Here is an 11,794-nt window from a genome sequence, read left to right as displayed (position 1 = left end):
TGAACTCAACAAAACATTTGATACATTTCAGGGGTGTATATTCTGCACAAGATTAATTTTTTTCTCCTGCTGCAAATTCTTTTATTTTTTTCCCTCCTGTTTTTTTCCAGCAAGGAAGGGGATAAAATGGAAAAATATTTTCACAACTCTTTATTATATTTATATTATCCCCCCTCCCACATATTCTTATTTTTTTCACCAAAGAGTGGAGAAATATGGAAAAAATGCTTTCAGTTCTCTTAATTTTTACATTCCCCCCCCCCCCCCCCAACCATATATTTTTAATTATTTACCCCCCCCTCTAGCCGGGTCAAATTTGCAGAATATACACCCCTGTACAATTTCGAACTTTGCTTTTAATTTTCAATTTTTTTCTTACAAAATCATGGTGGAGCTTAAATTTTTAATTTAATCTAACAATGGATATTAAACAGAAACCTAGCTTTTTTACCCTAAAAATGTTTGATCTCGCTGTTCTAAGGTGCTTAACATTACTCTTGTTAGTGCATAGTTCCCTTCAGAAGAAGTGGGTCAATTGAAGAATATGTCTAAGGTCAAAAAATACAAAATTAAAGCAGGATAAGTAATTATGAATTAAAATGTTTTATAATCAAAATTAGTGTAGTTTTACTACTAATAACAATACTTCATCTCATGTAACATTAGTAACATTATATATATTATAAAAACATAAATTGGATGGGTAAAATGTCGACATTCATGTCCGTGTTTACAGTTTAATAATAATATTATAAAAAAAAAAGAAATCCATGTTTTAAAAAAAAATTATGGTTACCAATTAGCTGGTCTAACAAGCCCTCTTATAGAGAAACTACTTTTAAGTCAAGAATATTTACAACAATAACAAACTAAAACTCAGGTACATCTGTCATAAATAATTAACAAATACGACATTTACTTTATGATGATCAAATCAAACGCGGCAAAAATGAGCAAAACACGTGTTTAGTGTATGTGATGTATAACAAAAGAAAAAAATAATAATATTCCAATTGATTTTGATGAAATTATTAATTCAAAATTAATAAATGAAAACATTTAATATTTGATATAATCTATAATATATACCTACATTTTATTCATTTATGAAAATGGTTTTGTTAATATCATTTAATTTTTAAAAAAAATTAACATAAGTTTAGTTAAGAAAAAAAACAATGAAAAAAATCTAAGGGCCTGAGTCGACATAAATAATATTATGATAAGTGAAATATAATAAACTAGCGGCTAGAAGCCTCTAGGGGCACTTGATTGTAGATGTGGAAATCGACCCCCCCCCCCCTCCTACTTTCAATTTTAGTTTAGAAGCTACCCTATAAAGGAGAACCATATCGGTTCATCAGTTAGCTAGATCCTTTGGTACACACACACACAAGACAGAAATTCTTTACTTTATTAGGATTAAAAAGCTAAATGAGAAAAACTATCTACCTACTACAAAATAAAACCTGCTTCTTAAAGTTAATTTAATCAGCATTCTCGTCCTTTAATTGATCCAGTACTTCATCATCCCTACCTCCCATCTTCTTCATATTATCTGCATGTCTTATTGACAACTTTTTGTGCTTCTGCAGTTCTCCATTCGAGTAGAAAGACATATTGCAGGCCTCACAATAGAATGCCTTAATCCCAGAATGCGTTTTTTCATGACGGGTCAGCTTATACTTGCAGTTGTAAGATTTATCGCAGAGTTGACAGTGGTGCATTCCGATGCCAGTATGACTTTTATGATGTTTCCTCAGGCCCGACTTGGACGAGAATACTTTTTCACACAAATCACAGGGGAAAGTAGTGTCATTATGGTTCAACTTGTGTGTAGCTAGGGTTGTTGAGTTTTTGAGTGTCTTACCGCAGATGTCACAAGGAAATATATAATTTTCTTCAGTATGACTTCTCTTGTGCACATACAGAGAAGAACTTCTTGAGAAACTTGCCCCACATATATCGCAAGTATGTGGTTTATCTGTGGAGTGTCCAATCATGTGATTCTGCAGGGACCATTTTCCCTTGAATGATTTTTCACAGATTGTGCACTTCATTATCATTTTTCTCACGTTTGTAACAGTTTTTCCATGGAACACTTTGTGCTTGCTCAAGGCATGAATTGTGTTATAAAGTTTTCCACAAATTTCACATGGATAAGGACCTTTGTGTCTGTTGTTTATGTGTGCTTCCAGAACACCCTTTGATGTTACAGACTTGCCACAAATGTCACACTTATACACTCCAGCGTGAAATTTTTTGTGAGTTCTTAAAGATTTGACACATACATAACTTTTTTCACATAAATCGCAAGGATATTCCTTTGGCTCCCCCTCCTTGGTTTCAATATGCGGCTTCTTACATTCCTCACAGGATCCTGGCTCCCGGATTATTCTTGGCTTGGTTCGCTTCTTTACCCTATTTTCATCATTACCCTTTTCTTTCTTAGTTTTAGATTTCTTGACCGATTTCTTGACAGTTGGCGGAGTAAAATCAAAAGAATTATCGTTATCATCATATTGTTCAAATTTCATGTCATCATCATTATCAACATCATCCTTTACAAAGTTGTCAAATGTATCCTGATCATCATCTGAATCAAAAGGATCCAATTTTATTGCCTCTTTTCCATTCTCTGACTTGACAACACTCACGTTTGTTAGCGCATCTGTAGTCTCCGTATTTATTTCAAGTTTGATACCGTTTTCTATATTCAATTCATGATAACAATAACAAGGATAACAACATTTATAGGTAGCGAAGTCCAAAAAATCCTGGATGGACAAACGGAAAAAGAAAGTTAAAGAACACATGTTGAAAGAAATATTTTTAAAATCACAAAACGTTTATAAATAGATTTTTTTATGTATGCGGGCCATTTGTACCAGGACCGACAGACCAACGGACCAAGTGAATCATATTCTGGCTCAGTGATAAAGCAAATATTAACAACAAAAAAAATCAGTTGTCTTTCAAGAAAAACACGTTTCCCAAAAACGTTTCAAACAGACGGACATACATACAATAGACTACGAGACTTAGAGATATGCTGACGGACATATCGAATTATAGAGTAGCTTCGTTACTAAAATTAAGTATCTTAAAACCTTTTTTGTTTTTCTTTTGACGACAAATCATATCCAAAAACTGCCCCACTTAACAAACCTAAGGTAAAGTCTAAGCTATAATCCTAGAAAAATATGTAAGTCTCGCAGGTTCCTAATATTTTCTTTTTTTCCCGACTAATTAAAATAAAATTATTGTTGTTTATATTATCATGTTCCTTCATTCTGCAATAAATCTTCAAAAGATTTCATAGACACAGCAAACAAATCTACAATTTTCAACAATGGCTCTAACACCTAAATTGAAAATGGTTAGATACAAAACAATCATATTTGATTCTCTTGCATGATATTAGTGATGTTTTTTGTGCTACGCATGAATCTCAATCCCAACAATCTTAGATCTAATTAACAAAATAGCCTAGAACCATCCAAGGACCTATGTGAAGCTTCCCTATAAAAAAGAGAACTTACACATTTCATTAATTTTGTAATCTAATGCCTTAGACAAACATTCTTATTACTTGATAATAGAGGATATCTTTATTGCTAGAATATATTTATTATATTCTACAACATCATTGAAAGAATCACTTACATGTTCAACCCATAGATTATTTTTGACATCCTCATTGGTGGCAGTACAGATTTTATCTTGGATTATTTGAATAGCTTCATTAGTTAAACATCTAGCAGACTCAAGCTTATCAGTTGCATCTCTGAAACAAAATCAGTTTCAATAAAAACTTAAACCTTTTGAAAAAACAGAAGAATCTTACTGACTATTCAAGAATAAGACACGCAGATAACCTATTATTAAACATTAATCATTAGAATATGAGTTTTTATAGTTAAAAACCAACTTTTAAATATAGGGAAAAATCTTACTATTATATGTTAAACAGATTGTTTTATAGAATAGATTCGTTATTAACAAAAGACTGACCTGCTGTGATTTTCATTTAAAAGCTCTTTCACTATTTTCTTATCCGGCTCTGATTCTACCACCTCCATTTTTGGAGAAAATTGCTCTTCTGAAATATAATAATTAATAAAGTATAATGAATATATAGGAGAATTGACAAAATAACTCAGGTACGTTTGTCAAGATGTTCTTAAATAATGATGTATATTAAGATATATAAGTTGGAAAGAATTTTAATGTTAGAGGGAGATTTGAAATCTGCATCAAATTTTAAGGATTTTGTTTATAAAATTCGTTTTTTTGTATAATTCTTTATCTAAAAGCGGAAATACAATTTAAGTTAATTAATTTTGACATCTGTGATTGGTGGATTGAATATTATTTGCGCTCTGATTGGAGAAGCTTAAGTGCCGCACATAATACTAATTAGAGCGCAGGTAGTTTCCAATCCACCTATCCTATTGGTCAAAATTTATGAACTTAAATTGTATTTCCGCTTTTAGATAAAGAATTATACAAAAAATTAATTTTATAAAAAATCCTTAAAATTTGATGCAGATTTCAAATCTCCCTCTAACATTAAAATTCCTTCCAACTTATATATCCTAATGTACAGGGTGGGGCAAATAAGACCGGACAAATTCTAACTTCTAAACAAATAAACATAAAATCGTCAATTTTAAAGATTTTATTGAATTTTAAAAACTGGCAAGCAAAATAGGTACATGACTATTAGATTATTCAATAAAATCGCCGCCATCCTTAATTACCGCCTCTACCAGCCTTCTCAACTGCCGGCCGGTCCAGGTCAAAATGTACCTGTCCAAGATGGCGTAGTTCTCCTTGATAATGGCAATGAGGGATGTCTTTGTGGCATGGGCACGTCTATTGGTACATGCTTCAAAGTAGCCCTAGGCCCAAAAGTCCATTTAATTAAGATCGGGCTTCTGGGAGGCCACATTTCCTTAGGAACGTGAGTAACCGCAGGATTCAAATTCGCCCAACTTTCAAGCTACCCTTATACACGGAGGCTCTTATTTAAACCACAGTTGAGCTATAACGACGTTCTTTACCTTTTTAGAATGGCATGAAGTTTCAGCTAGGGTTTTTAGCGCAACCCATAGTTTAAAATGAGTTTTAAAGTTCAATATGGGTCCCTGAAGTCAAGAACCGAGAAATTTACAAGGTTTTGTGACGTTTTTTACATCTTAAAATCTGCCCCGTTTCACTTTGCTGGAGTACTACGGCCAAGCCATTTCAGATAGAGAGCTCTAGTCTTTTCTAGTGTCTTACTTATGTATCTAACAGTATCCCCAGCAAGTTGGATAACTCTACCTCACGTACAGATGGGCTGAGGTCAGATTTAGTGGGCCCTAGTCGAGAATCCAGATTAAACCCAGGCGCACTTGGAATCTGCCTTGTTGAACAATGAACATATGCGCGGCCAGCTCGTTTTACACGTCTATCTTCGTCCAAAGATTTTTTTGTGCTAAAAGGTCTTTACCTAAGCTTTTTATAGTGTGGTCAAACGTCCTGATTGGTCAAGTAGTTTTGGCGCTATGGCCGTTTAAAGTTTGTCCGGTCTTATTTGCCCCACCCTGTATATACTCAAGAAGGGAGGGGACATTGAGCTTCTAATTACACTGGTAACCAAAACATTTGTAATGTTTTCTTAATCGTTTGCTGAAAACTTTGGCGACTTTTATTAAATTATTGGTTGGTTCATTAAGTTGAGTGTCCAAACGTTTCAACGGCTAATTGTAAATTTTATGTATCATCAATTTACCGGCCAATGTCTTATCCCTTCAGATCCCAGCATATACTAAATAAAAAATGAAAATGTGAAATTCTATTAAGTATACACAAAAGGGGGTTGAATTGGTAAGTTGTCATGGCTAACAAAGCTCTAGAGTAGAACACCTGCCACATTCCCTCAAATAAATTTAATAACCAAAGCTTTGCCTGCCTTACAATATAGTTGTATCTTATCTCTATACATGAAAATGCTAGTCAACATAAGAATAACAATACTATAAAACAATTTCAATACTAATCATAATACCTATGATAAAAAATCACATATATAATAATATAATAACTAAAATCATTTTGACAAGGTTTTGTGTAAAATTTGTCTTTAAAAAACTAAGGTTTTTTAGCAAAGCTACCCTTTAATCAATTATGTCAGTCAGTAACACTATAGGGGAAATTATATTTTTTCCAGTTGCTATTGAAGATAGACAGTTAAAATTTTGAGTCATGATTCCTATGACATATGCTCATCTAGTCCATACATTGTTTTGTCGGTCTGTTTATCAACATAAGCCTTTTTTTAAAAGGTTGCGTGATTTTCTTTATGTATTTGCATCTTTCCTTCGTTATGAAAACTGAAAATCTGCTCTATAACTCACTTTGTCTGTTAGTCCATCCAATGATTCTTTTTGGTGCATCGCTTATTATGGGTATTGTCATCCTTGTTAAAAATTATATTTAGTAATGAAAAAAAAACAAGAAAGTATCATAAGTGAAAACGTCTTATCTTAAATATACAATTAATCAGCTGTCTCATTTTTAAATTCATCAACAAGGCCTTCTCCACCCCCCATTTTCTTCATATTATCTGCATGTCTTATTGACAACTTTTTGTGTTTTGTAAGTTCTCCTTTCGAATAGAACGACATATTGCACGCCTCACAATAAAAGGGCTTTACACCAGAATGAGTTCTTTCGTGGCGGGTTAACTTATCTTTTAGGTCAAAAGATTTTTCGCATAATTCACAATGATATAAGCCTATGCCAGTGTGGGTTTTTATATGTCTCTTTAGGCCAGGTTTGGACGAAAAAGTCTTTTCACACATTGTACAATTAAAGGTAATGTCAGCATGGGTCAATTTGTGCAAAGAAAGAGTTTGTGAGGTTTTAAGTGTCTTGCCGCATATGTCACAGGAAAATATTTCTTCATTGTGCGTTTTCTTGTGAACATACAAGGAGGAGGGACGTGAGAAGCTGGTGCCGCAAATGTCACAAGTATGTGGCTTGTCAGACGAATGACAGATCATGTGGGCTCTCAGATAGTAATGTCTTCTTTTTCCTGTAAATTCTTTTTCACAAACGCTGCACTTTAGAATTTCCTCAGTTTTGTTTATGGATTTTACGTGGAACACTTTGTGTTTGCTTAAAGCATTAATGTTGTTGTAAAGCTTACCACATATTTCGCATGGATATGGTCCTTTGTGTTGGTTATTAATGTGTGATTCTAGAACTGACTTGCACGTTAAAGACTTGCCACAAATGTTACACTTAAACTTTCCCGCGTGAAACTTTTTGTGTTTTCTCAAAGTTTTTACGCATATGTAACTTTTATCACATAAATCGCAGGGATAATCCTTCTTTTCTCCTTCTTTGGGTATTCTATGTTCTTTATGACATTCGTCGCAATATCCAGGAAATTCCAGCTTAGATGGCTTCTTTTTCTTTTTTATCCTCTTCTCAACATTACCACCGTCTCTTTTAGATTTAGATTTTTTAGGAACTGCGGGGCTAAAATCAAGAGAATTATCGTACAATTCATCAGATTGTTCGAATTTCAAATTATCATCAATGTCATCCTTCACAAAATTTTCATAAGTATCATCATCTGAATCTAGTGGATTTAGTTTGATAGGAGTTTCTCCATGTTCTGATTTAACAACACTATTGTTAGTTGTGGATTCTGTGTTTAATTCCAGTTTTATTCCGTTTTCTAATTTTTATTTTTCATGATCGATAACAAATCTTATTTGCAAAAGATAATCAAAAGGTTTAGTGGGATAGTTCAATGAGAAGTATCTAATAAGTTAAGATATCTAAAATAATAATACTTATTTTTTTTTGTAGAATATGATAAATAAAGGTAAGCTATGGGGTGTATTTATTTCTTGGAGGAGGGGAGGGGGGAAGAAATATTTAGTATTTTTACTAGATTGAGGAAATAGATTAAGAGGGGTGAAGGGAAAGAAATTCAAAGTTGTAAAATCACCCCTGGGTTAGCCATCAAAAATAAGTCATGATTTCAAATGATTCGAAATTGTCTGATTCAGCAAGAAATTTTGGATTAGGAGGTCGATTTTTCGAGACTTCCTATAACCCTACTGACATTGTTAATAATTTTCTAGCAATAAAATTTGTATATCATGTTCCTTCGTTTTGCAGTAAATCTTCAAAAGATTTCATAGATAAAGCAAATAAATCTACGATTCTCAACAAAGGCTCTAAAACCTAAAAAAAAATAATTCATTATAGTTACAAAAATACAATTTTGTGGACATGGAAAATGTAAATTAACTATTGATTATTGTAATTATATTCTAAATGAATCTATTAATAATCTTTTACCAATTCAGAAATGAAGGCTAATTTGAAACCTTCTCCCTCCCCCCCCCCCAAAGTTTATTAAGTAGATTAACATCTAACATCTCTGAATGATTGTTGATACGGCCTATTACAATATTAACATTAGCCCTTAGAAAACTAAAAACCAAAATTAACAAACTTTAGCCTTTCTGGAATCTGGATCACCCTTTAAACCACCCAGTTTGACTTACATGTTCAACCCATAGATTATTCTTGACATCTTCATTGGTGGCTGTACAGATTTTATCTTGGATTATTTGAATAGCTTCATTAGTTAAACATCTAGCAGACTCAAGCTTATCAGTTGCATCTCTGAAACAAGATCAGTATCCACTATCCATGAAAACCTATGCTTTTAAAATGAAAAAGAAGTGAAATAACAGTCATTCGATTGCTGGCATAATAGCCCAATAAAGTAATTTTATATATAAAAGACAAAAAATATTCCAATTTAAAAGAAAGCGTAGAAATTTAAAAACACTGTTCCATCAAAACGTGAGATTAATGAAAATTTTAATTGTCGGTTAATATTAAAATGATAAAAATTCCCAACCCAAATTTTAAATAGGCAACAACAACCCAATGGTAAAAGTTCGTACACACTCGTACCTTTATTATAATAATAAGAATTACAATACCTGCTATGTTTTCCATTTTTCATTTCTTTCCCTTCTTTATAATCAGGTTCAGTTTCTATACCCTCCATTTTTCTATAACTTTTACCTTTCTGAAATATAAATAAACAATTATCAAAATAAATAATGAAACACAGTAGAACTGATAACAATAATTAAGGTAAGGGCGTAGTAATTACAATAATAACAAAAAATAATAAATAGGTAATAAATTTGTTGCAAATTTAAGATATTTCTAAAAATTTAAGAGACCTAACATTAGACATAGAAATAATTCAATTGATACATTTAAACTGTATATTTAGTCATAGCTTCTTTGGATTATATTTTAGGAATCTAATAAAAAAATTCTGAAAAAGATATTTCTTCTTGAAAAGTACCTAACATTTTCTATTATTTTTAATCAGTCGTCTCATTTTTAAATTCATTAACTAGATCTTCACCACCCCCTATTTTCTTCATATTATCTGCATGTCTTATTGACAACTTTTTGTGTTTTGTCAGTTCTCCATTTGAGTAGAAAGACATATTGCAGGCATCACAATGGAATGGTTTAATTCCAGAGTGTGTTCTTTCATGGCGGATCAATTTATGTTTAATGTCAAAAGATTTCTCACACAGATTACAATGATATAAACCAACACCCGTGTGAGTCTTGGTATGTCTTGCAAGACCCTGTTTTGATGAAAAAGTCTTTTCACACATGGCACAACTGAAAGAAATATCTGTATGCGTCAACTTGTGCATAGCAAGAGTTTGAGGATTTTTAAGTGTCTTGCCGCATAAATCACATGAGTATTGTTCTTCATTATGGGTTTGTTTATGAACATATAGGGATGAACCTCGTGAGTAGCTAGCGCCACAAATATCACAAACATGTGGTTTATCCGTGGAGTGACAAATCATATGTTCCTTCAATTTGAATTTTCCTTTAAATTCTTTTTCACATATTTTGCATTTCATAACTATTTCACTTACTTTAATAGTGGTTTTTCTATGATACACTCTATGCTTGCTTAAAGCATTAATAGATGGATAAAGTTTTCCGCATATTTCGCAAGGATAAGGACCTTTGTGTTTATTATTTATGTGTGCCTCTAATACATCCTTAGTTGTAACAGATTTACCACAAATTTCACATTTAAACTTGCCTGCATGATATTCTTCGTGTGTTCTTAATGTTTTTACACATGAATAACTATTATCACATAAATTGCATGGATATTCTTTCTTTTCCCCCTCTATATGTTCAATATGTTCTTTTTTACAGTCTTTACAATACCCAGGACCTTTAACTGCTGGTGGTCCCTTTTTCTTTTTTCTTTTCTTTTCTTTTTCACCTCTTTCTCTTTTCAATTTAGATTTGACAATAGTTTGGGTAAAATCTAAAGAATTTTCATGTGCATCATCAGATTGTTCATATTTAAAATTGTCATCAATATCATCCTTGACAAAATTATCAAATGTATCATCATCTGACTCCAAAGGATCTAATTTAATAGGATCTTTTCCTTGTTCTGACTTGACGACACTTATGTTGTTTGTTGCTGTATCTGTATTTATTTCCAATTTTATTCCATTTTCTGAATTCAGATTCATGATAACAAATTCAAAGTTCATACATGTCAAATATCTTTTAATTTACTTATAAAATTTAAAAGAAATATTTTTATAAAACTCATGCAAATATTCTTGCCAATTAAATGACATTTCGACTTTTCCCTGTTTTTATGTTTTAACTTAGGTTGGGTTACATTGGGTACCGGTTATAGCTCCGCGGTCCAACAGGTGTAAAACCCAAGGAAAAAAAACTATCCTACCTTCAATTAATGTTAACTTTAAAAGTAAGAGTTAGGGGTTTTTATGCTTGCTAGGCACTTTGAGGGTAAGTACCAATATTTTTTGTTATCATGTTCCTTCATTTTGCAACAAATCTTCCAAAGATTTCATAGATTCTGCAAACAAGTCAACTATTCTCAGTAGTGGCTCTAACACCTATAAAAAAAAACGATTATGTCCAAAGAAGGAGAGTTTCTACTTAGGCAAAGTTGTTATTAACACAATGATTGTAGTCCTTTAACACTGCACTTCCCAAATCATATTGCCAGAGAAAAAAATTTCTTCATTTTCCAAATAAAAATAAATCTGTGCTGGATACCTTACCACCCATGAAAACAATAAAAATCAATATAATTGTAAATAGACACTTACATGATCGACCCATAAATTATTCTTTATATCCTCATTGGAAGCCGTGCAGATTTTGTCTTGGATTATTTGAATTGCTTCGCTAGTCAGAGATCTTGCAGTTTCAAGTTTGTCAGTAACATCACTGAAATTAAAAGTTTTTGAGTTGAGTCATACAGCGTTCCAAATTAAAGATATTGAACATATATAAAACAATATTATGGATTAGTTACAAAATTGGTTTGAGATTGGGCTTATTCTAAAAGAGACTATGTATGTATAATGTATATACAAGGGATAAGTTAAGTTCTGTAACTTGAATTATTAAAGCCAATCATTTAGATAATAAAAAGTTACAGTTATTAATAAGATAATACATAAAAAAATTTATAGGCAAAAAGCTTTGAATATCAGTAGATATCAGAGACGTCCAAGGAGGGGGGGGGGGGGGAGTGATGATTACCCACCAAAATAAAAAAAAAGCTTGGACGTCCTTGGTAGATATACCTGTTATGTTTTTCATATTTAAGTTCTTTTGAAATTTTGTTATCCTGCACTTCCTCTAAACCCTCCATCTTACAAGATGC

At 32.2% G+C, this 11,794-nt stretch overlaps 2 protein-coding genes across 4 annotated transcripts; both read right to left on the bottom strand.

The window, feature by feature from the left end:
• Window positions 1-309: 309 nt before the first annotated feature.
• Window positions 310-9,122, bottom strand: LOC145332044 (uncharacterized). Of its 3 annotated transcripts, none has more exons than XM_080176953.1 (4): window positions 4,015-4,098; window positions 3,667-3,787; window positions 3,289-3,365; window positions 310-2,712 (listed from the first exon to the last, which is right to left on the bottom strand). In XM_080176953.1, exons 1-4 carry the CDS (start codon window positions 4,080-4,082, stop codon window positions 1,488-1,490), a joined length of 1,491 nt encoding a protein of 496 aa, XP_080033079.1. In that variant the 5' UTR covers window positions 4,083-4,098; the 3' UTR covers window positions 310-1,487. The 3 variants fall into 3 exon arrangements, with proteins under 3 accessions (XP_080033079.1, XP_080033078.1, XP_080033080.1); XM_080176952.1 differs by lacking the exons at window positions 3,667-3,787; window positions 4,015-4,098 and adding exons at window positions 8,577-8,697; window positions 9,024-9,122 and having other exon boundaries at window positions 697-2,712; XM_080176954.1 differs by lacking the exons at window positions 310-2,712; window positions 3,289-3,365; window positions 3,667-3,787; window positions 4,015-4,098 and adding exons at window positions 6,317-7,737; window positions 8,174-8,250; window positions 8,577-8,697; window positions 9,024-9,122.
• On the bottom strand, window positions 9,110-11,794 carry LOC145332046 (uncharacterized). Its single transcript, XM_080176955.1, has 4 exons — window positions 11,715-11,794; window positions 11,232-11,352; window positions 10,939-11,015; window positions 9,110-10,605 (listed from the first exon to the last, which is right to left on the bottom strand). The coding sequence occupies exons 1-4, from the start codon at window positions 11,780-11,782 to the stop codon at window positions 9,420-9,422; spliced, it is 1,452 nt and encodes a 483-aa protein (XP_080033081.1). The 5' UTR covers window positions 11,783-11,794; the 3' UTR covers window positions 9,110-9,419.

Source organism: Acartia tonsa, chromosome 11 (assembly GCF_053477335.1).
Source record: "Acartia tonsa isolate MP-2025a chromosome 11, ASM5347733v1, whole genome shotgun sequence".
Lineage (NCBI taxonomy): Eukaryota > Metazoa > Arthropoda > Copepoda > Calanoida > Acartiidae > Acartia > Acartia tonsa.
Note: the sequence above shows the minus strand (reverse complement) of the source record. Positions and strands in the feature narration are given on the sequence as shown.